The sequence below is a fragment of the Lissotriton vulgaris genome, chromosome 7 (assembly GCF_964263255.1).
Source record: "Lissotriton vulgaris chromosome 7, aLisVul1.2, whole genome shotgun sequence".
Lineage (NCBI taxonomy): Eukaryota > Metazoa > Chordata > Amphibia > Caudata > Salamandridae > Lissotriton > Lissotriton vulgaris.
This window is the reverse complement of record NC_141695.1, coordinates 1,732,355,379-1,732,380,874: the sequence shown is the minus strand read 5'-3', so window position 1 is coordinate 1,732,380,874 and position 25,496 is coordinate 1,732,355,379. Positions and strand designations below refer to the sequence as shown.

The window sequence follows — 25,496 nt, the reverse complement described above, 5'->3', positions numbered from 1 at the left end:
GGGGGTCTAAGTTAGGTTTTTTAAGTAAGGCCCTAACCTTCGCCTTCTTCCAGCTAGGGGGAACCAGTCCGTTGGTCAGCGAGGCATTGATCACATTTACCAATGGTTCGAGAATGGTAGGTGCAACCAGCTTTAAGATTTTAACTGGACGGGGTCAGATGGTGAGCCACTTTTGAGTGAGTGGAAAATGGGAGACAGGGTGTCAGGACTTATAGGGGTGAATGAGTCAAGTCCTGTGTTAAGGTAGTTGCCCTGCAGTACAGGTAGCGATGAGTGGTCTATCGGGGAAAGGGGTGGGAGTAGCTGTAAAATGTTTTGGATCTTTTGATCAAAAAACCTAGCCAGTTCGTCACAGTGGTTGTTTGAGGGGTCAATCGAGCCTGTGGATTCTGGTGTTTTGAGAAGTTGTTTGACGATTAAGAAAGTCTCCCTCGATGAACATGATGCCGAGCTGATTTTCTCTTGAAAAAAAGCGGTCTGGGCATTTTTCAGGGCTTTTTTATACGTAAGAATAGACAATCTGTAGTCCTTCTTGTGGTTAGGGTCGAAGTCTTTCCGCCACTCTCTTTCGGCTTTCTTGCAAAGTTTCTTTAGCTGGCGAGTCTCCTGGGTGAACCATGGGGCAGACGTTTTTTTGCGGGAGGTAAGGTGCGTTTTTTTTGGGAGAATCGTGTTAAGGGAGTTTTCAATCCAAGAGGAGAACTCCATATCTGCTGTGATGGGGTCTGTTTCATGGGTTGGTTTGCAGAGTTCCAGGGCCTGCTTCCACTTATCAGTGTCTAGTTTGGCCCAGGGACGCTTAGGTTTGTCAGGGTGTTTATTGGGAAGAGAGATGTTAGGTACTTCCCACCTGAAAGGGATGAGTAAATGATCCAACCATGGCAGAGGGATCGGGACATTAGTTTTAAAGTCATCAATGTTGCTTATGATGGGGTCGAGTAAATGTCCGAGCATATGCGTGGGTTGATCGCTCTGAAGGTGGAGCTGAAGAGTCGCTAGGTCTGCAAGTAAATCTAATGCAGTATTGTCATGGCTGTTGTCGAAATGTATATTAAGGTCCCCTAGGACTATCATGTTAGACGAGGTGCTAGACAATATAGTTGAAAATTCCAACAGGGAACTACAGAATTGGCCCAGAGGCCCTGGTGGGCGGTAAATGAGGACTCCAGAGGGAGTTGCATGGAGATAGTTGGATGTTAAAATGTACATTTTCACAATTCAATAGAGGACTGTCGTGAAATCGACATGTAAATTGGTCCTTATAGATAATAGCAATCCCTCCTCCCTTTCCCTTCGCTCGATCTAGATGTTGCAGGAGATAGCCCTGAGGTAGCGCTTGAACGATGTCATAGTCCGAGTCTGGGCAGAGCCACGTTTCTGTGAGAAGCAGGATTTCAAGTTTCTCCTCTTTTAGTAGCATATGTATTTCCTGGGAATGTTTGGGTAAAGATCTACAATTTAATAGAGCCATATTAATGATTGTCGGAGGTAGTTGGTTCTTCAATTTTGGGGAAAGTTTGAATGGGCAATGTAGACATTGGGTACATCGGCTCTCACCTATAAGGGAATTGGTGCAGGAGGCCTGTAGGGGCTGGTTCAGTTGTAACAGAGAGTCCCTGGAGTAGGACAGCCTTGCTTGAGTGGAAAGGTCCAGGGTGCCTGGCCCTAGGCTCGTCCTGGCGCGGACGGGCTTAGACGGGCTTGCCTTAGGCGCGCCTTTGGCGCACAAACGGCGCGCCCGCTGCGCTCGTCCGCTGCGCTTACGGAAAATGCACATATTTGTAGGAAGGGAGCAATGCAAGAGGCGTGGCCTCGAGTGGGCGTGTCCCAGTCAGGGAGAGGGGAATGAAGTTGGCGGGAAAACTGCGATTTTGCCCTTACCAGTGCTCGTTTTTCAGCAGGAAAGGGTGCCTGCACACTGTGATAAGTAAAGAAGGGAAATAAAACTGGACTTGTCATCCAGAGGGAAATACCATGTGTTCCACAATGCCCCCGACGCACCCTGCCGATATGCTTCTTGAGAGTGCGGTGAGGGGTTGGGTTACTTGATTTACTGCGAGAGCGCATGCGCTCTCGCAGACTCAACCTAACCAGGCATTGAAATGGGGCTATCGTATGGCTACTGCTGAGCCTGCTGGTGTATCCAGCTGAGATTTCAAGGCTGGAAACAGAGTTCCCAAACTCATAATGAGGCAGGGTAAATGAGCATGAGCCAACCAGGAAATCCACCAATGTTCCTGTTCCCGCATCTCTCTACTGGAGCTCCTAGGCCCTTTCCTCCCCTTCACCTTGCAAGGCCATTCGACATCAAGGTTAAAAATGCAAAATACTCCCAAAATCTGACATCACAGAAGCCTACACAATTCATTCTTCATCATAAAGAGATATTGGACTACAAATAAGTGGCAGCTGTTTTATTGTCAACGAACGTGGTGAGGCAACGAATGCCGGGGGCGGGGGTAAGGGGGAAATAATAAATTTAAAAACTTAGTTGCCGCTCCTGCCGTCGCCTCAGTGCTCCTCCCAGCGATGCTGGGCAAACCGCACATTCTTCCAGGGGCAAATCATGGTGCTGCTCTCCTGCTGGAAATTCCAGCAGTAGAGCAGCACCATTATTGGCCTGAGCGGGCTGACTTGACACTCGCTCAGGTACAGGGAGCCTATGCCATTTCTCCCCCCGGCTGTGCACTACAGTTGGATTGGAGAAACGTTAGTGCGCATGTCAGTTTGGCTGTCCTAAGATGGCCGGCCAAACCGACATGGGCACTTAAAGTGCCACCACCACTCCTCCTCACTGCAGCTGAGTGACACTCCGTCAGGATGGCCGTGCCCCCACTATAAGGCTGGTAATTGAAATAAAATGAAAATAAACTCGTTTTAATTTTCGGTGTGGCGACTCTCCTCTGCCATACCAGAAGAGCCGCTCCTGCTATGAATAGGTTGAATGTAACGGGCCATACCTTCATAGATGAATGGAAGAGCTTCCCCACACTCTGGAAGCAGCCTGTTGTCACGTTCTGGTGGAGGCGCAGCCAGTTCACAGCAGCGTCAATCACTGTGTCATCGACAAAGATGTACGCCTTGACCTGGCTGAAGCACTTAGCCACAAAAGCTGTTAGCCTAGAATGCAGAGAGAGGATTAAGAATTATAAGGTCACTCAGAATAGGCTGGTGAAGAAAACATCTATCAGGGGATATAAATAGGTGAAAGAGATAAAGAGAAATAGTTATTGAGTGTGATAAACGGAGAAATCAAAGTTAAGAGATCTAGATTGTGAATGAATGTTCGCTACTTGCGAAACAGTTGTGCTCCTGTGCCCTGAATGCCCGACTGTGTGTGAAACTGGTATACTGACTTCTACGTTGTCCACAACATCATGGTAACCTAGCATTGGTACAGTGGTCTAGGCCTGTCTCTTTTAAAGTGAAGTCCAGGACTTGTACTGTGACTGCAGTGGTACACCAAGCATGCCCCTATAGTAGGCAGTTAATTACTGCCCAGGCCCTGGCTACATAATGTAAAGCAATGGTGGCAACATACTTTGCTTTGTGGCTCCATAGTGTGACCTGCCCATTTTCTCTGTGTCAGGAGGACCGTGGTCTACTGGACTCACTTGCGTAAAGTTCAGCTGTTATGTGAAACCCAAAATATTACGGGTGCATTTTGAGTGTGTGTAGCACTTATATGGTAGTATGATTCTGTGTGTGAGTCTGAGTACTGAGGCCAGTGAGATCCTGGTTTAGCATGGTACAAGATGGAAGATATGGTATGCTACCCCAGTCAGTGGAAGAGTATTGCCTAAATTGGAGTTGCTGGAGGGTGGAGACCCAGACGCTAAGGTGAAGAGGATGGAGAGAGGGCTACCTTTAGAAATTCCATGAGGACCTCATTTGCAAAGGACTGATGATTACTCTTCCTGCGCACTGCCATTCGGTAGATGGTAGGAGTGAGGATTGAGACTTATATTTCTTTTGTTCAGGATGAGGGAGTTTCTAGGCAGGCCCTGCCCTCATGCCTGTTCCTGATTACTGTTTCTCAAAAACTGATGCCAGCCAGGCACATCGATTAAGTACATCACTGTGTTTCCGGCATAATAGTCAGCCAGAGAAAGTTGGCTTTCCCCAGAGAGCAAAATCAGAGGTGACCAGTGCCATGTAGAGTTTCCACAGTTGCGCGACACAGTTTCCAGGCAAGCTGTGTTTCAGATTGTAATTGAACAATGACTCTTGCCATTCCGCAAAGAGACTTGTCTTGCCACTGCTAATGTAGTAGGAATGGATCAGACACCACTACGTGAGAAGCCCTAGTTGACCTGGTGGCCAAAACTGTCAGAATACACCATGGTAAGGTGTTCAGCTCAAAGGTATCAACCGCCACCACAAGACGTTGCAGCAGCAGGTCAAGAGGACGGCCCCTGCTAAGATCAGTCATTGCTGAAGGTAATCGGATAAAATATTGAAATTGAAATATCATCAGACATAAATATCAAGTATGAAATATCGTCATACAGAAATATTATGTGCAAGAAAATCATTGTCAATGTCGACTTTAAGGTAAGTAATATCGACTTTAACAATATCAATATCATTTATATTGTTTACAAAAATATAGGGCCTGAGGAGCCAAGATGGCCGCGGAGACGGACGTGTGATCTCCCGGCTCCCCGAGCCCTTGTTTCCCGCATAACAATCCTGCTTCCTATCCTGTACCTGTGTACCGGCGGAGTGACTGGGGAAGTTTCCTGATTCCGGAGGTGTCCCTCCGGTGTTTCTACCCGCCCGGCAGCCTGAGAAACGTCGAGAGCCGCGCAGGGGGCGACCTGGCCCTGGACCCGGGACCTGCTCCACACAGCGCCGCCTGCGACTGCCGTGGCTACAGGGGCCGATTACCTTGGGGCGGCACAGTCATCCTGGGCTGGCCGACTGGAGAACTGGCTTCTATGTTAGGCGCTCGGGTGACTGGGACTGCTGGCCGTTTGTAAGCCTGACTTGCTCCTTCCCACTGTAAAAAGCGGTAGGATACCTACTCATTGTTTATCGCATGCCGGGGGCGCCTCATCAGCCATAACTCCCTCACTGCCTCGCCTCTCCTGTGTCGATCGGCGAAGAGCCCCCCCCACTGTATGCAGCCTGCGACTGCGGACCTGTCCTGTTTCGAGGGAGCGGATCATTTTCTCCCGGCGCCGGCTCTGCCTGGAATCACTGTTTGCTCGATGGTGGGACCATGACGGCCGGCTCCTCTGTGGTAATGGCGGATGGCGCCCTGGCTCCTGCTCGACAGCTCCGGCTTGCGTCTGGTTGGGGAGCTGACTTGACTGAAGAGTCTCATACCACGGTGGTAATGGAGGAGCACTCTCAAGTTACCCTCGCCTCTGTTTTTCTGGCTCTAACTGAACTGCGGGGTGAATGGCGCACGTACTTGCTACAGCTGGAGGAGAAGGTCGATGGCTGCCTGTCTGGTTCGGAATACACCCTGCCCATCCTCTCTCCCTGCTCTGCTAAACAGCCTCCGCTGATCCCGGTCAGTGAAACATTGTTGCCTGGGATGTGTGGAACTAATCAGCAGCTTCACGGTGTCAAGGCGGACGAGCTACAATATTCCCGCCTGTGTACTGCTACAGTGTCTCTCTCCCCAACACGGAGCGCAACCTCGCCCACGGAGTTCCAGGGGCCGCTGCTACAGTGTCTGCCTATCCTGCCTGACTGTGCTTTTCTTTTGGGGACATCATTATCTTCCGCGATGTGTGGTGTTGTGGCTTTCATCATGCTGCTCTACTTAAGTGTTGACTCTGGTTGGGACTGGCGAATTTTACTCAGTCCTCGGACTTTTCTCTATTGCCGAGTGTGGCCATTTTGTCCCTTTGTTCTTGTGGGGGTGGGATCTCCCTTTCTTCTCGCAGTTTCAGGCTTCTCAGGGTGGGCGGGCGCAGGGGGACGTCCCAGATCGGGCCAGGGTTAGTCTTTACTTAGTGTGATGGATGCATGGGCGGGCGGGGATCGGGTTGGGACTGTTCCTGGCTTCCTTTGCCTGTTCCATCAGTATTGTTCCTCCCCTTCCGCATGGCGCTGACCATTTGTTTAACAAGGCGTTGGGGTTGCAAGTGGCTGGGAGTCCGGGAGATCGGTTACTGTGTGGGCTCCTCCCCGCCTCCTTCTTCTGGGAGTGGTAGATCAGCTTGTTCTTTTCTTCCTCCCTATATTCAAGAGTGATAATTTTTCATTTCTTATTGTCTTCTTTTTCCTTCTTCCTACATTCTCTTGCTGTCTCTTCCCTTCTCTTCCGGCTTTTCTTTTCTTCCTATATTTCGGGTTTATAGGGCGACAGGCACGCAGCTAGGGGGGGGGGGGAGGCCATAGCCTCTGCATGTGTGTAGGGTGGGGGGTTATATTTTATTTTTGTTAGTTTCTATGGGACCTGTTTTTGTTTCTTCTATGATTTTACCTTCTCTTGGCCCATGTTCAGGCACACTGGGTGATGGGTGGCCGCGGAGATACGAATGGGGTGTAGAGTGCTGCCCTGTAGCGTGGATAATGTAAGGCCATCCTGCCTGGCTGGGACTCGATTATCGATATGTGAATTGATTTGACACTGTAGCAAATGTCGTGTCCCACCTGCATGGACCTTGTTCTTCTTTTCTTATTTTATTAGTACGGAACACCACGGCCTGAACTCAATAGTTGCATAAAAAAATTTAAAATTTAACCTTCACTCCTCCTGTGTCACGGTATTGAGGCGTTTTCCAGTTCTATTTCTGCTGAATAACCGCTGTTCTGCTACATTACTGTGTCGCCATACTGCAAGCTATAGTGCTAAATGAGAGTTCGTGGCCGGCCGGATGGTTGTGGGCCCGTATTTGTTATTTACTTCATGCACAATAAAGGTTTTCAAAAATTAAAAAAAAAAAAAAAAAAAAATATAGGGCCTTATTATAATGCCGGGCGTAAAGCCATCCAACAGCTCATCAGAGGCTCTCCGTCTAACATCAGAGGTTTTCATCCGACCACCATATTACCATACTGGCAGTTGGAGGGAAACTCCCGGGGGAATTCTGCTCTGCTTCCAACGGGCTCGCGAAGCCCATCGGAGCAGCAGCCAGAAAAGAAATCCTCAAATGGCAGCAGAACCAGCCTCAGCTCCACTGTCGGTTTTGCTATTTCACTTTCTATCCGACATTTCAGGGCAGTCAGACCGCCATTAAAAGGCAGGTGGAAAGTGAACTTTGGAGATCCTAACAGTGCCCCCTTTGCCCCTGATCCTCCTCAATGGGGCCTGGGGGGCACCTCTGGTGCGCACCTAAACATCCCTGCATCGTGTGGCAGGCACAGCATGGTGCCTGTCACACAGTGCAGGAATGTTTGAAAAGTGCATATTTCCTATTGCAGCTTGTGCTTCAGCCCGCAGCACAAGCAGCAATGGGAAATATGTACTTTCTGACAGCTGTGAAGGCGGTCGCATCCTAATTAGCTACAGCTTCCCTACTGTTGCACAGACTAGAGTGGGAATAGTACATTTTACCCCTCCGCAATCCAACACTTTCCCAACTGTTGAACTGACTCGAGTGGTAATAGTAAATTTTACCCCTCCACAATCAAACAATATCCCCACTGTTTCACAGACTGGAGTTGGAATAGTAAAATATACCCATCAGCAATCCAGCACTTTCCCTACTGTGGCACTGACTCGAGTTGAAATAGTACTTTTTACCCCTACGCAATCCAACACTTTCCCTACTGTTCTACTGACTTGAGTGGGAATAGTACATTTTATCCCTCCGTAATTTAACAATTTCTCTACTGTGCCACTGATTGGAGTGGAAATAGTACATTTTACCCCTCCACAATCCAACACTTTTTCTATTGTTCCACTGATTGGAGTGAGAATAGTAAATTTTAGCCCTCCGCAATTCAAAACTTTCCCTAGTGTTCTACTGACTAGAGTGGAAATAGTAAATGTTATCCCTCCTCAATCCAACAATTTCCCTACTGTTCCACTGACTGGAGGGGGAATAGTATATTTTACAGATCCGCAATCCAACACTTTCCCTACTGTTGTATAAATTGGAGTAGGAATAGTATATGTATCACTTGTAGAATTTTATCGTTTAGTATCCATTGTTTAAATGTTTACTATTATGTTTCTATTTATTTAAAATGATAATAATTATGCTTATTAATGTTTTAATATGTAATATATATTTTTAGAAATCTCGTAGTTTTTATGTTGTTTAGTTTTTCATTTGTAAATAAATTGTTATGTTTTTTTAAGGTTGTATGTTATTGGGTATATGTGTATATACCGATATATATACATATATGGGTATATAATTTACTTTAAATGTAATATCATTACATCTAAAATAAAATATTAAATTATAATATAAATTGAAAACATTAGTTTAATATTTTTTAATTAGATATATGTAAGTAAATATATATAAATATATATATTAGTATATATGTATATTTAATTTTTGAAAATTAGTATAATAGTTATATTTATTTTTAATATTAATAAATACATTTAATTTATATTATCGTACTGTTATTTTTTAATATATTCAATAAATATGTATATATATATATATATATATATATATATATTAATTTTTTTAAGCAATATTTTTAACAATGATATTAGTGATAGCGATATCATTGTCATTAACATTATAAAGATGGGATGACGATATTTTTGACATCAATATTTCTGTCACAATATTTTTGTAGGAGAATATTTTTAGTTTTGCTATTGTGTCACTGAACCATTGCTAAGCAGTTCCGCCCTACCAATTATCTCCAAGATCATCATCCTGAGCGGGCCAGCCTGTACCTGGGAAAAGCTGCTGCAGAACGGTTGTAGGCCAAGTTGCTCCAATGCATTGCCTCATATTCTACAAAACCCTATTGGTAAAAATGCAGGGCAAAGGCTGCACAAGCACTAACGACTGAGCATACACAGTGGAGTCTGCCACAATTGCTAAGACCTTTCCCTAAGAAGTGGTCTCAACCATCTAAGGAGGAAAGGGGGCTAATGAAAAGACCTCAGGATTAGGAGGTGTACTTCCTCTCTTCCATTGTTACATAGTTTTCAGTCCTGTATATTTCTTGCACTAATTGTGTAGCATGTAGTTCTTCTGTGTCTTTAAATACTTTTTTCCATAAAAAATAATCACTAGGCTGGACATTGCATTGTGGTGCCTGATGGTTGACTGTTGCGTTCTGAGTTCCTGCTCCTCACTGAGACTTCTGCGACTGCTTGCGAGTGAGGAAATGGTTGTACTTTGTCCAGTTTCCAGTAGCCTAGTAGGATGGACACCAGAGGCAAACAACCTCAACCACCACAATCAGGGCTCATAAGAGATAGTATGTCCTGTAGCCCCTAAACGGAGAATGTCAATGTACAAACTGATTGATTTTACAAGCAGTTCAGAAACAATTAACTCATGGAAGTAATATTTTTTTCCCACAGGAGCACATCATGTTAAGGGGCACTTAATCAAGTGCACCCAAAAGGAATAATGACTGAGTGCGCTGACCACTTCATTCTGTTATAAGCCACAGCTTAAGCAAGCAATGTTGCCTGTGCCCTAAGGTTCAATGAGAATAACTCCTTAATGCCATCACTTCATGAATGGATAGAGCTTAGCTGCTGTGCAAAACAAATATTTTGCACATGACAATTTTGGACAAACAGTAATCGGACATTATGCTGCTACTTCTACTAGGCTTCTGAAACCCTAAACTGCGTTTTATTCAATTGGTTTGGCCAGGTAGTGCATTTACTGTAGCTGACCATTTAACTGTTTCCCATAATATACTTCTTGATGCAGAGGGAAGTCATGCTTTTATGAAGGGGTGCTCCGCTTTTGGGTCTAGCACTACGACCAAGGACATAACATGGAAAAATGCTTTCCCACACTGCCTCCCCCACCTACACTTCCTAAAGGAATCTAAATGCCTCTTTGCATGGAGGGAAGGCTGCATAGCCAGGAACGTGTTATGTCAGAGTAATGCCTCCAAAGACGAGGCTCAGAAAGTAGTTGGAGGCAAGGTTTTAAGATCAACAATGATCAGCTGGGGGGTAACAGAGGTCTGCTCACTGCACATCCTCTTTGAAGAATGTGTGACTATAAGGAAGTGCCCCTGTCATGACTAATAAACAAAGAACAGCCCTTAAACAGTACAAGAATGACTTGTAGACACAGGTATGAGGGCCTTATGCTTCTATGTATTGCAGGTTATGAAGACATACTAGGCAGGAATTATAGGATCCCTAAAGAAGGCCTGTGACTTTATGGCTATTTTATTTGTTCGAAACATGTTGCCAATACATTTCGGATGGATGAAGCTTTGACCTTTATCAAACATTTGAACAAAAATGTCCTCTAATAATGTTTAGGGTATCTAACAAATAAAAGGAATACTTTGAGGGTATACCCTAAGATATTTTTATAACACATCTGGATCCCTGTTTTCATCCAGCAACAACTTATCAGGAACTGTCAGGACTGGAAGGGTCTACCAAGGTCAATTTACTTTCCTTGGTGTGGATTGGTCACCAATGATGAAGCATGCCATGATATGTTGTAGATGATGTGACATTTCCAAATATCTTTGAATATCTGCAAGGTTCAGGAGGATACCACAGGTAATTCTCTTTACCTAAACACTTGTTGTATAAGTTAGAAGTTTAAAGTTCTGAGCCTGCCAAATGAGGTAGGGTATTCGCCATGTACCTGTGTGAAGATGGGCAATTATGCATTATTCACCGTACCATAGTGTGGAATGACTGGTCTTGAACCCAGTAGTAGTGGTGCAAAAGAGTGAAATATATAGTGGATAGAGGCAAGCTAGAGTTGCCAGTCCTCCATATATGCACTCATTTAGGGGACCAAGACTTTTGCTAGGATGCTGGCAGCTCATGCTCTGCAGAACACTGCTGCCTGGGCATGCTAACTGTTTGTGATGTTGACAATACAACAACTCTGCAAGGAGGTGACTAGAAAATGAACATGCCCCCTCCCCACTAGAAACATTTCTCTAATCACACAAAGCACTTGAGCCAATACAGCTGACATGCATTAGAACAGGTCCTTTAACCTTTCACCTTCATTCTATCCTGTTTATTCATTCAACCTTCCATCTATTCATCCATTCATCTGTCCATCCCTTCACTTTTCAGCCCACCCATCCATTCCCATCCAACCCTACTTTTATACAAGCATCTATCCACCCATGCACCCATCCACACATCCTTTTGCCCTTAAACGATATTTAAGTCACTCTTCTCACTATGTCCATTCTTCTTTTCTTCACTCTTTCTCTGTCCATCTTTTCACTCTTCCATCAAACCTTCCATCCATTTATCCTTTCACCCTTACATTCATTCATTTTTTTCAAACGTCCATTTTACCTTACACCGTCTTCCTTCTTTTCTTACATTTTTTCTGCCTTCTTGTCACCCTTCCTTACTCCTCCCAATCTTTCTTGCATTTCTTTTTTCTCTTGTGCTTATTTTTTTCTTAATTTTTGCTCTCTTGCTCTTTTTTCAATTTCTCTCTCTTTGTGTGTTCCCCTATTTTAATTTTCTGTTTCCTTCATTGTGTATACCTGACCAAGGCTCACAATCCTCTTTCATTCTATTCTCTAACAGTGTTGTTTATGAGCATGTTACCTGCAGAAAGAAGAGGCCCTTAAACAACTAATGAATGATTAAACAACACCAGCCCATTAGACCTAATAGCCCTGTTTAACCTGCTAAATTTGGGGGTTCCCTACGCCACTGTTACTACGCAACAGTGTAAGTATTTAAATGACCTGTCAGCAGTCCAGCAAGGAGTCTGTGCTGGCCTGCTCTCTGAAAATGACTTGCTAACCCACCCTCTTGCCTCCCTCCTCCACTTCCCATGCAGAAGAGCTTCAGCTGGTATACGTTTAGTAGCCACTTCATCTTCACCCATGCTGCAGGGCTCTTGCTGTCTATGAGCATGTGACTATTCTAGGAAGGCACAGACTTCTTGATGTTACCTTCACTTCACACCGTAGGGTGCTCAAGAAACTAAGGGCTTAATTAAGATTCTGGCAGTCTGTGGACCATCAGACTCGAGGGGGCGCAGATGTTGGGGTCCAGCCACCGCTGCACCAGTGGTCTTACTGCCATGTCACAAGTTTGGTAGTCAGACCTCCATTGCACCACCACAGCTGCCTGAGAACCGCCCATCCCTGGCAGTGGTGGTGGTCAGGGCCTCACTAATATGCTGGTGGTGCTGCTGCGGCACCGTCATGCATATTACGAGTTTCAGGACCACCAGCGGTGTAATGGAGGGCTTTTCTCCATGAAAAGGATGGTGGTACTGGAGCAAAGATGCCCATGTGCATGGGGATGCATGCACGGGTGCACAACATGTGCCCCCCAGTGTGTATGCACCCCAGTTCCTGCACGGCATATACTTTACAGTTCATGCCATACAGAAACTGTTTTTGGCGTTCCCATTACAGTGCACATTTTCAGTGGGACCGCCTTTGGATCACCAAAAAAACCTGCCAGACACGAGAAAACTCGAAATCTGGCGGGAGGTGGGCACACTGGTTTGATGATGTGGGAGCAGGCCGCCGGTGTGGGAGTCTGCTCCCGCACCAATAAACTCATATTCGGGCCTTAAGGGGCTGATTTACAAGCCTATTGTGCCTCCGGTGTGTCCCTTTTATATGGGAAAAAGTGACATACCAGGACGTCAAGGGGCTTGTAAATAACCCCTTAAGGGGCAGATTTATCTTGGTAGTTCACTTCCCTTTCATCACACATGAGGGCAACTTAGAAGGGCATTGCTCCCCCATTCTACAGCACACATAGAAGGAGCACAATTCCATTAATGATTGTTTATGTGTGGGAAGGGACCCTTGCACCATGGCGCAAGGGGGCCCGCGTTGAAGCTAGGCCGCATTTTTAGCGCTGACACAGGGGTGAGCACAGGGATGCAACGTATTCTTGGTAATATGGTGCTTCCCTGTGTGTTTGAAATGACGCAGCTTGGCACAGCAGATTTGCTTGCAGTACCGTGCTGTTAAATTCACAAAGCAACACAGATGCCTAGCTTATGCTGGTGGTTTCAGTTTGCAGTCCGGCTTCTCTTCAACTTCACCTCCTCTGGAGATGTTCAAGCTTCCAATGTTGAGCAGACTCTGCTGCTGAGGTGTTTCTGAGGCCCAACTCAAAAATACCACCCAAAGATTGAGCACGGCCTACCCACCGGAGTTTAAAGGGGTTTAATCCCTAGAAGGTGTGACATGTGTCCCTGGCTCTTTGAGACACACAACAGCATTGTAGCAGTAAGGCTTTGCCTCGAGGCAGTCAGAGCTCAGGTTTTCTCACACAGGGGATGCAATTTCAACTCCTCCAGATTTGCCTGACGGATGTGTCGGGTACACAATTATGGGCACAATTGTAACTGGGATTATAGGCCACTTTCATTCCTGCCCCTCTGTTCTTTCTCCAACAAACCTTCTGATCACTCCCAAGCCAAAGAGGCCAAGACTACCCCCCGGGCCTGATGGATGCTTTGGTGGCACACTGGGACAGTTGAGCCCCCACAAACTCCAGGGTGTCACACTGAGAAAATAATGTGATGTTGCCATCTCTTTAAGGCAGACTCCCCATGCAAGAATACCTCCAGCACCCTTCTCTCAGCATTCCAGGCAAGACATTTCTTCAAGAAGATCTACAGCTCCTTTAACAGATTGTTGCAGAATACTTCAGGTAATGTCCCTACCCTTCTGGGAAGTTGGCTGTCAAGGCCACAAGCTCTGCATCTCAGAATATTTTAACGGCAGCATGTGGGGTGTCACTTAGACTGGTGAGAGAACTTCTGGATTCTTGACTTGGAGTGTCTCTATCTCATACATGTTTTATATTCCACACCTACTATCCAGGAACCAGTTCAATGTGGTAGTTATGTAGCCCTCTTTGTCAAGAAACAATCTTTAGAATAAACTTGATAGCCAGCTTGGAACAGTATTGTACTGTTTTCCAATTCAAAGATGGCTGTTGCATTTAAAATCATTGTGGTGATATTCTTATTGTTTACATATGTAACAAGTATTGGCAAAAACAACTCGATTTAACATTCTAATATATATAACCACTGGCATGTGTTCCTGCTTTAACACATTAAAGCTAGCCCTATTCCATTTGCTAATAGTTGCTTAGTATGTCTTATCAATTTTCTTTCACTTTTTAAATAGTTGCATTCCTTTCAGAAATAGTCTTCCTGGATATACCTAAAGGGGAGTACACTCACAGGATATATTATAATTAAAATTTCTGCAGAAGTGCACCACAGATATACCTTTACTCAATTATGAATTAACTTGTATTGTAATTGTACTGTTATTTGTGACAGGTTATGAGTTACCTCTTTTGCTCTCTACTTTAATGTTTATGTTTACCACTCCCTCTCAGGTGCTTTGTTGGAAGTATTCATTGAAACACAGTTACAGTTTTCTTTGAGGTGGGTAGGTTGCTCACATTAGCCAGCCCTACTGGCTTAGTTGGTAGCCTATGGTTTCCATGGAAAACTGAAGCCTGTAGCTGTATCAAAGTCATCCTAGTGTGTTAACGGAAACTCTGTATTAAGCCATTTAAGTCAACCTCTTTCTTTCCATCTATCCATTCTCTCACTCTCCTCTCTTTCTTCTACCTCTCTGGATGCTTCCTATATCTCACTTCCTCTTCCCTCCATCTCTTTCTATCTCTCTGTTGAAGCCCCTGTGCCTGCTGCAGTTATCCTCGGGGTCCTAGGAAAAGTGTCAGAGGCTCATGTAGCCGACCTGGGCTTTCACAGCCAGCTTCCAAGGTCCCCAGCCTACAAGGGAAATGCCTAGTGGAATAAAAGGCCTGTCCGGCACTGACAGCACCTTGAAAATACATGCCTGCAGCACCTGTTAGATTAACTGACTGATAATTCTGCAATGAACAGATGTGTGCTGCCCAAATATGGAGTGGTGAAGTTAAGGTTGCATATAGTCAGGGGCGTGGCTTCAGGGGCAAGTTTGGGGTGTTACGCCCCCCTAATAATTGTATTTTCTCATGAATAGTTAGGTACAGGTGCTTTCAGTCTGGTATGGTGAGGTGTCTGTCAGATTTCACCTGGGATTTTTCCATGCACACACTGACAAAATCAACCGAACATTCTCTCTCATCTCTGTTTTGAAAGTCCTCAAAATGTTGGTTATTTTACAAAATATTGCATTTCTCTCTCGTAGAACCTCTACCAAACTGCATTCTTTTTCCTTTCCACCGCCCCTTAAGTCCCTCTCATGCACCCTACATATGGCAAGTATGTATTTTAACATTATTTGCCAGCATGATTGTCAGGAAATCTGATGTTCACCTCCCAATCTCAATGACCAAGTTACTCCCCCAGCTATAGTGCTCCAAAGTTATTCATTCATGCCATATAATGTATTTCTCATGATGTCACTTGTGTTTTAAGTCTATCTATTATATTCACATGAGCAGCATCCAATGTCATGTACTGGGATTACTTGTGATTCCATCATTGGGACCAGGGTCATTAGATGTCATTTTGACATATGTCTTTATCTTGAATCTCAACTCTTTGATCAGACAATGGCAATAAATGTGGGGTTCACTGATTTTAAAAACCGTGTAGGTAGCCAGTGACTCCAAAGTGTCCTTCGTTGCTTGAGACTCACCATGTGTTACCATCTCCATCGCTCTCCCCAAAGGCACTGTAGGAACCATCTCTGTGTTTGTAGTTGAGTTGTCTTTGATACCCTGAAGAAATAAAACAACAAGATCGAAATGTAGTTGATGGATGCAAGATCAGTGATGTGAGGTTGCACACCAAGGCGCTTCTCTGCCAGGAGACAATTCCATCATTTTGTCAGAAACTAGTTTCTAACTAACTGCAGAGAGGTCAGGTCTTCAACTCAAACCAGGTGTGCAGCTCAATTCCTACACTGCTAAGAGACATACTTGGTTACCACCTGCATAAAAAAGACATTGGCTGTTCACCCCCACAGCTGACCGAGCACCTCAATCTCTTCATAGCAAATATCCCTATCCTAACAGGGGGAATAGTTAGCATATAGATCTATGTTGCTATAAAAAATATATACATTGACAATTGCCAACAGGTACATTGGTGTAAAATCCTAAAGTACTCTTGGGACAGAAAATATCATATTCCTCAAGTATATTTGAATCTACGCTGACAACCTTTTATAGCCAATGATGTTAACATTCCCAGGAAATCTGTCTTAAAATTTCAATCATTATGGATGACCTGCCACCAACTGCCCCAGTAAATCAGCCACAAATGATCAGTTTGGCCATAGTTAAAATCTTCCAAGCAGCACCCACAGCTCACCCGTACCAGGTTTCATGGCTGGATCATAGTCTGGTGAGCCCTTCAACTTACAAAACATTCACTTGATTTCCATGGAATGTCATTGGCTCTTGGTGACCTCTTTCCCACAGTAGATCTATCTATCCTTCATGGTCACTGCTGCTTAAGCATTCCCTGTATCCAATTTGCTTCTGAAGCACCTTGCTCCATATGATCCACCTACCGCTGGTCATGTATCCCACAGCAGTGGTCTTGATCGCTGCCGTCAGCTGTCCCGTGTTCTCCAGATACTGCAAAACGTAGATAATGGGGGCAAACGTCAGCATGTTCTGCTCCCCGCAGCCGTACGGCATCTGAATCAGATTTCCAAGGTTCTGCAACGACGACCCCATGATATCACCTTTAGAGAAAAAGAATCCTGAGTCAGGCAAAAGACCTGTCATTGGTTCATCAACAGCATTAAAAAGCTATTAATCAAAATCTTTTGTCTTTCTCTTTTAAGGGGGGGGGGGGTGCAATTATAGCAAAGTGACTTTTACCTCAGACTTAAAGGAGTACAAACCAGTGTCTCTGCTTCTGTAATCCTACTAAGCATACCTTTTCTCAGGGATTTCCATGTGAGAGCCAATGGGACCAGGTTCCTCTTACAAATATGCTTGTTGACTTCAGAGAGACCAACACACTGCACCCTAGATATTCCTACTCTTTGGGCAATCCAAAGGCTCCATAAACAGAGGAGTCAAGGCAGACATGACGCACCACAGGAAATCACCAAGAGAGTCCAGGAAGTACACAGTTGGTACCTCTTTTCAGCAGCATCAGTGGGAGGAGAGATGCGGTGGATCCTCCAGCCTTCTCTTTGTCCTTCTGACAGTGACACGAAGCGATGTTGGTGGCGATGCTGTAGAGAGCCATTACACCTCAGATGCCAGTTCCAGCTACTGGTGGCCCTTAGCCTCATCTCCTCAGATGCTCATCACAGCTTTGTTTAACATTGCACTGGAAAAGCCGCACTTCACTGACAGCTTTTTTAAGAGGACAAACACAAAGCCTCTTGAAGAGCCGCCAACCAATCAAAAGCCATACTGAGACTTCAGTAACAGCTAGCGGGCAAAGGCACAGAGAATTGATAAGAGCAATACTCCTCATCTATGAAACTGTTGATGTTGAGGTCTCAACTCTGAAATGGTTCACTGCTTAAAGCTACTTTATTTAAATGGCCTGCATTTTCTATTTTAGTCTGGTCAAGCACACACATACTACTCATCTAGGTGCTACTTTAATGACATGATTTTTTAGTCTTGGATGTGAATTGTAGGCACCATCCCTTTTAATTATACTAACGTTAAATTCAGTGTCTACTTCTGATAGAGTTCACTTTTCGACACCCTAATTACCTATTGCTGATGTATGAGTTAGCATCATATGGCTAACTGATGACGTTCGTATATGCACCTATGCCGAATTACTACATTGCTCCTTACGTATATTCAAATGTATGTGTGACCATATTATTTTCTTAGCTTAGCCTGTGTGCCGCCATTTTGTGTAACCCTCTGTGCCTGCGGACCCTGCTCGCTCATATGCCCCTCCCGCAGGAATACAGAAATGTACTAAGACAGCAGTTTTCATTTCTTAGCTTGCTGTGGCCGAAACTAACAAGTCTCTTTATCAGTAATATTCTCATGCCCAGAGACGCCGAAGCCTAGATCCATGGCCTTGAGTAGAGATAATAATGTATCCCTCGCAGGTGCAGATGCCTGCTCTATGAGAGCATTGTTTCATGATCTGGGGCTCTGTAACTTTCCACAAGGGGCGTACCCCTCGTTACTGTATTGCATTATAATGTATTGCTGTGATGCAGAGAGTCAGTCCTCTCGTTCGCACTCCTAGGAGTGAGGTCGGACAGGGCCCTCTCATATGAGTGTTGTTTGGCCTAATAAAGACTTTTGTTTATTCTTCTCCACTGTCCGGCTGACTTCCTATATAGCGACTATAGGTGAGTGCGGTAAGTCACTCGGGTGGATTTGAGCCACGCTTATCAGATGGCGCCCGAATAGGGACCCCGCGATAAGGATCCTTCTCACCCGTAAGTGGGCAGCAGAAGACCGGGGACCCGCTGGTCGGCACGGTGGGCCCGGGTACCCATCTGATGCCGAGCTTGGTTCTCGCAGCGCTGCCCCACCCTGCTGATCGGGAGAGGTCCCGGTTCGGATCTTACGCCGGGGTCCAGAAGGCGGAACTTGAAGCTGACCGTGTTGGTCCTGGCAGCAGGAGGTGGAGAACGGTAGAGGTCGGTGCCGCCTACGGAAGGTGAGTGGTCCACCTGTGATTGTTGCAGGAACGGGAGTGTTCCGGGAGACTAGAGTGTCTCCAATGATTTGAGGAGCCGGTGTGCTCCTGGGGCTAGTGTGCTCCGGGGAACTCAGAGTACGAGTTGGTGCTCTGACAGACTTAACGAGGTTGGGGATGCATTTAGAGGTACTTGTTTGTAGCGATCCGACCGAATGGTACTGTGGTGAAGGCGTGGCTCATTGTGGGCAGACTCCGGTACTTACCCTGAACTCCTAGTGTGGTGGTTCAGTGGAGGTGAGATCTGGGTTTCCCGCGGTAAAGTGCGCAGTGATCCATAGTGCCGCACGGGTGGCGGATCTGTTCCCCGTCCTCAGAACAGTTAGCGTACTGTTCGGTCTGCGGTAGAGTCCAGGTTCCCCAGGACTTGGTCGACGGGCCTTGTCCCATTTGGTAACACGTGTTTGGAGATATTGTATATGTGTATACGTGGTTTTCTGATGTATGTCTATATGTGTGAGTGAACGAGCTCGAGTTTGTGATTCAAGGTAACGTAGTCTGTGGAGAAGTGCTACTTTTACATCGAAGTAAAGATGCAGTGTTTTAGCAAGTTACGATGTTTTGGATGTTGTTGTCGACCCTCAGATACTAGGCTGGCTAAAAGCCAACCTGCCCCTCCTGAGGGCACTCCAAGCTTTGATATGTATGTCAAGCATGGATTGCCCCCGATCTTGTTTGGTACTTTATGGCATCGGTACACTGCTGATAATGTGGATTTGCAATGGCCTTTGACGGGTTCTTTTGAGGAAGAAAAATTGGATTATTTACAGGACAAATTGTTTGCTAGGCGTAGCCGACAGAGCATGTTTGATTCCCTGAGATTGTGGCAGAAAGAAGCTCGGAAGCGTAAGATGAGAGAAGAGAAAGAAGCTTATAAAAAATCCACTCAGACTATGGCGCAGAAGGCGAGAGAACACACTAAGAATGAGAATGAGCAGCGTTTGGAGCGCGCAGACAGGCTCTGCAGGTTGAAAGAAAATAAGAGTTATGTAGTGCGCGAAGACGACCCAGATGAGATGGAAGACATTTTGAACACCCGACCCCCTCCCCCTTATGCCCCACAGCCCTTGTATCCCTCCTTGCCAGTTTCGGCCCCTAGTAGTGAAGTTCCGGGTCCTTCAACGAGTGTTCCCCAACAATCTTCGCCCTCGACACCCCTCGTTTCCCTACTCCAGACCACCTCACCTGCACCCTCCCAATTTTCTTTGGCACTCCCTAGTGTTTCAGCCAGTACCACCCCCAGTCAGGAGATGCTAACGCCGAGTCGAGGCGCAGGTAGAGGATTACTCTCGCAGGTAGGGAAGTTGCTCACGCGTTCTACAGTTGGTTTAGATGAAAAGAGTATGGTGGCCAATCAGGCATGTCAGTGGGCCAGGAACAATATCTATTCGTTTGAGGATATTTGGTCCACTATGAAGGATTTTGAGCCTTTGATGCAGCAGCACGCTTTGTGGCACATGTCAAATGTATTGATACCGCTATGGGAGCAGGGGTATGGAGGTGTGGCTCCGGCGGTTTTACGAGACATACAGGCTGGAGCATATAGAACGAACACAGGGGTAAAAGAAGTGATGAGTAGTCTGCGTACACTATTGCAATACAGGAATGAATTACCCTCTGCCGGCACACCCCATTTCCCAGGTCTCCACCCAATGCGCGAGGTGCACCCTATTTTTCACCCCGAGGTCCCCGAGTTGCTAGACCCAGTGACGAAGGCTGTTACTAGGAACAGGATCGATGCACATTTCCAGGAGCAATGGGTGTATACGCCATGGAAGAGAAGTGAGGTATTGTCATTGAAGGCCCAGCTACCGGATTCTAGAAAGAACCCGACTGCCTATTACAAAGAGCTTACGGAAGCGGCGTCTTCTACTGTGATGACGTTGGCTGATGTTGAATTGTTTTTCGGGCTTTTGGTCCCGGTTGATGTGTGGCGGCAAGTGAAGGGTACGGATCATACGGAGGAGCTGGGAGGTACATGGCAGGAGTTGCAGGATTGGGACAAGGAGCGTAAGCCAGGAGAGAAGCCGAAGGCTGAAATATTAGCTTTGCCAGGGCGCATAATAAAGTATATGCACTCTCTCATTCCCCCGAAAAAGGTAGATTGGGACAAGTTGACGGCTTGTAAGCAGAAAAAGGATGAAGCGGTCTCAGATTTCTTTACGAGGTTTGAGGAGACTTTTATGGATTACAGTGGACAGGATGTGTCACAAGATGGCGGATTGCGGCTTTTTGTTAATAGGTTTGTTACGAACTTATTGCCTGAAATATCCGCTAGATTGCAAGCGTCGGAGAGTACGTGGACAACGTCCTCTCCTTCGGGTATCCTTAGTATGGCACAGTATTATGAACACAGGGAAAATGAAAGTAAGGACAAACAGGAAAAGAAGGCTAAGGATTTGAAGACGAGAGTTTTGTTACAGCAAGTGGCTAGAGGAAGGGGAAGAGTCGCAGCGCCGAGTCGTGGGGGAGGTTTTGGGAGAGGTGAAAGTAGGGAGAGGCTGGGACCGAATCAGTGTGCGAAATGTAAGCAGGAAGGGCATTGGTGGCGGGATTGCCCACTGCTTCAGTCGGGCACCGGTCCCGGACGAGGAAGAGGACGAGGTGGTGGTGATTTTGGGAGACAGGCTGCACGGTCAGAAGGTGGCGGGAGACCGGGAGGAAATTACTTTGACAATGGTGCAGACAGACAACAGTCGCAAAGGGGTGGGGGCCAGTATTATAACGATGATTACTCAGTGGACGATTTGACAGGGTTTTCCCACAACTAGGACAGCGTAGGACAGAGCATGGGACCAGTACTTATGGAAGTTGATCAGAGGGGACCTTATGTCGAAGCTGACTTATCGGGGTCTCAACAAAAATTTCTAGTGGATACGGGTGCAATGAAAAGTTCTGTGGCTCGTTCTCGGGTCCCAGGGGCGGCTCTGTCTGGCAAGAATAACATCTCCGTGGGTTTCGCAGGAACTCCGGTGATTAGCCCCATTTCTAAACCTCTCACGTTGACGATTGGCCCTTTTACTGTTGATTCACCGTTTCTATTGACATCCAATTGTGGGGAAAATTTGTTGGGCCTAGATTTATTAAAAAGGTTACACGCCACCATCTATTGTTCTCCGGACGGTGTGTACCTTACTTTGGGCCCGAACGTTGCCCGCCCATTGCAGTGTTTTTCGAAGGATGACCCATTGCCACCTGAATTCCAAGGCATACCAGACAGCTTGTGGGCTGTCAATGATACAGATGTAGGAAAAATGGATATTGCTCCGGTGACAATAAGAGTGAAGGTGGGAGCGAAATTGCCCCGAGTTCCACAGTACAGGATTCCTAGGGAGGGGGAGAAGGCCCTGTTACAAATAATACAGGATTTAATACGGTCTGGTGTAGTGGAAGAGACTGATTCGAACATATGCAACAGCCCTATTTTACCTATCCTCAAAAGACGGTCACCTGAGGCTACTGATAATACCCCTGATGTTTATAGATTTGTGATTGATTTGCGACATGTAAATAGGGTAGTGGAGCCACAGTACCCGGTGGTCTCGGACATTACAACAATATTGACAATGATTCCCCCTTCGGCTAAATATTTCTCTGTCCTAGATTTAAAAAATGCTTTCTTCAGTATACCAGTCCATGAAGAGAGCAGATATCTCTTCGGATTCTCATTGGCTGGCTGAAGCTTCCGCTTTAAAAGAATTCCTCAGGGGTACACTGAGAGTCCGAGCATCTATAGTCAGGCGTTGAAGGCACAATTGGATGAGCTGGAACTTCCACCTGGCAACGTTATGTTGCAGTACGTGGATGATATTCTAATAGCATCGGATGACGAACAGGGTTGTCGGGATGCTACTGTGAAATTACTCCATCATTTGGCTACGAGAGGACATAAAGTGTCCCTTCCAAAATTCCAATACTGTCGAACGGAGGTCACCTACCTCGGTCACCTCCTTTCGAAAGTGGGGAGGAGATTGACGCCAGAGCGCATAAAGGCGATCACTAACATGCAGGTACCTACCACGCAGCGAGAGGTGCGCGCGTTCTTGGGCATAACATCGTATTGTCGTCAGTGGATACCTAACTATGCGTTACTAACAAAACCCCTATTGTATCTGACTACCAAAGAAGTGCGCGAACCCCTACCCTGGACCCCTGCATGTCAAGAAGCGTTTGAGTCACTAAAAACGTCTTTGTGTTCTGCGCCAGTTCTTGGGACACCTGATTACCAGAAGCCTTTTGTTCTTTACGTGCACGAGGCGGAAGGTTGCGCGTTGTCTGTCTTAACTCAGTGTTTTGGGGGGAAGCAGAGACCTTGCGCTTATTTCTCTGCCATGCTCGATAATGTGGCGAGAGCGCTTCCGAGCTGTCTGAGAGCCACGGCGGCTGCTGCGGTCTTTGTAAGACAATCGGCAGGGCTCGTGCTGGGATCTGATCTCACAGTAATGGTACCGCATGCTGTGGACATTTTGCTGAACAGGACACAGACGCAGCACTTAACTAGTGCTCGTCTGACGGGTTACGAGATGACTCTTTTTGCACCCCATGTCACTATCAAAAGGTGTGCTACATTGAATCCCGCCACCTTGTTACCTATCCCTACAGATGCAGATACACAAGACGATGACATACATGACTGTCTGTACAGGACTGAAGAAGAGACAAAGGGGAGGGTGGATCTCACAGACAGGCCCTTGGATGAACCAGATGGGGAGTTGTATGTTGATGGGTCCTGTTTTAAATTACCAGACGGTACATCGACAGCAGCATATGCAATAACAACATTACAGACGGTGGTGGAGACTTCTAGGATACCTTACAATTCTGCCCAGGCTGCAGAGATTATTGCCTTACTGAGAGCATGTGAATTGAGTGAGGGGCTAGACGTGAATATTTATACTGACAGCCAATACGCCTTTGGCGTGGCTCATAATTATGGGCGACTGTGGGCAGAACGGGGATTTCTGACTTCTCACGGACAACGCATACAACATGGTCCACTGATATTACGACTGCTAACGGCACTGACACTACCCAAATGATTGGCTGTGATAAAATGTAGCGCACACAAGACGATAGTGGATGATGTGGGAAGAGGCAATGCTTTTGCTGATGAGACAGCAAAGGAAACTGCTAGAGAAAAATTACCACGGATGTTTGTGGCAGGGCCAGCTAGATGGGTCCCAGATGTTCATATGTTCGCAGACACTGTACAGAGTGTCAAGAACATACAGGGCAAAGCAACAGACGAGGAATTGGGAGCATGGAAGGCTGGGCAGGGACGACTGGATGCGGATGAATGCTGGACAGATGCGACAGACAAGAGACGATGGTTGCTACCGAATGCGTATGTTCTTCCAGTGGTGACGATGGCGCATGGGCCTGCCCATGTGAGTGCCAAGGGCATCTGTAAGCTGTTAGACCCGGTGTGGAGTAATAAAAACATCTCTAAAATGGCCACTAATTTGGTTCGCCAGTGCATGGTGTGTTTGAGACACAATCCTGGAAAAGGTACTCCTGTCCCAACTGGAAATTTTGCACCCCCTTCTTTCCCTTTCGAGGTGATCCAGATGGATTACATCGAAATGGAAAGGGTCAATAACTTGAAGTACGTCCTTGTAGTCGTATGTGCCTTTAGTAGGTGGGTGGAAGCGTACGCTACGAAAGATTGCACAGCCATTTCTACTGCAAAAATGTTGATAAAGGAGTATTTCTCCCGCTTCGGATTACCTAGGGTGATCTGGAGTGATAATGGTACGTCCTTTAATGCTGAATTAGTGAAACAAATGTGTAAAGGTCTGCACATTTCCCAGAAGTTCCACTCAGCCTTACATCCCCAGGCAGCAGGACTGGTGGAGCGGTTTAACGGCACGCTCAAGCTAAAGATGGCCAAAATATGTGAGAGTACAGGTCTCCGTTGGCCAGACGCACTTCCCTTAGCTTTACTTTCAACGAGAGTCACTGTAAATGCAAAAATGGGCGTCTCCCCTCACGAGGTGGTATTTGGCCGTCCGGCCAATATTTGGGGAGTGCCCAGGCCTAAATGTTTTTCTGAAGTGCCCTATCCTTTGTTGACAGATTATCTGTATGCTTTGACTAAAGATCTCCGTTCTATTCATCAGCAGGTAGCAGACACTCTGAAGCCGTTGCCGGAGGGGCCTGGACATTCCATCCACCCAGGGGACTGGGTGGTCGTAAGAAGATATCAGCGGAAGTCTTGCCTGGAGCCAAGGTGGTCAGAGCCGCGCCAGGTGCTCCTCACCACGCGCACAGCACTTCGGATCGACGGCAGGAAGGCGTGGACTCACGCCTCACATGTGAAGAGAGTCCCGCTCCCGTTGCCCTATGACAAATGGGTACAGGATGGCATCGCTGACGAAGAGCATGAGTCTATACCGAGGTATGCTCCTTTCTCGGATGCTTCACTGATTGGAGAAGAGCGTAGCGGAATAGAGAATTCAGTGAGCTCTACTACTCCCCTTGCTACTAGTGAAGAGACATCAGAAAGTCCAGCGTCTGCCACAGATACACCTGTTTTGTTCGCTGACCCCGAAGTGCCAGGGAGCACTCGCTACAATTTGAGGCCCCGAAAAAGAAATAACAAGTAACAGTGCTGAAAATGATGGACTAGACACCGGAAGAAGGGCTTAGTGGATTTTCTGAATAAGAAGATTTAGTGGTAGGGATGGACTTATAAGAGCCCTGGTGTTTAGCCGAAGATTGTGTTCTTTGAGACTATAGAGTGGTGCGGGGCCCGAATTAAGTGCTTCCCTTGTTTCC

General features: G+C 46.3%; 1 protein-coding gene across 1 annotated transcript in view; it reads right to left on the bottom strand.

The window, feature by feature from the left end:
• The window catches only part of LOC147706487 (alpha-2-macroglobulin-like protein 1), a 287,367-nt gene that overhangs the window by 90,859 nt on the left and 171,012 nt on the right, over positions 1-25,496 (bottom strand). Inside the window, exons 24-26 of the mRNA XM_086929620.1 lie at positions 16,591-16,767; positions 15,712-15,793; positions 2,961-3,120 (exon numbers count right to left, since the gene is read on the bottom strand). Of these exons, the coding sequence (XP_086785746.1) occupies positions 2,961-3,120; positions 15,712-15,793; positions 16,591-16,767 (419 nt within the window). The remainder of the gene's footprint in view (positions 1-2,960; positions 3,121-15,711; positions 15,794-16,590; positions 16,768-25,496) is intronic.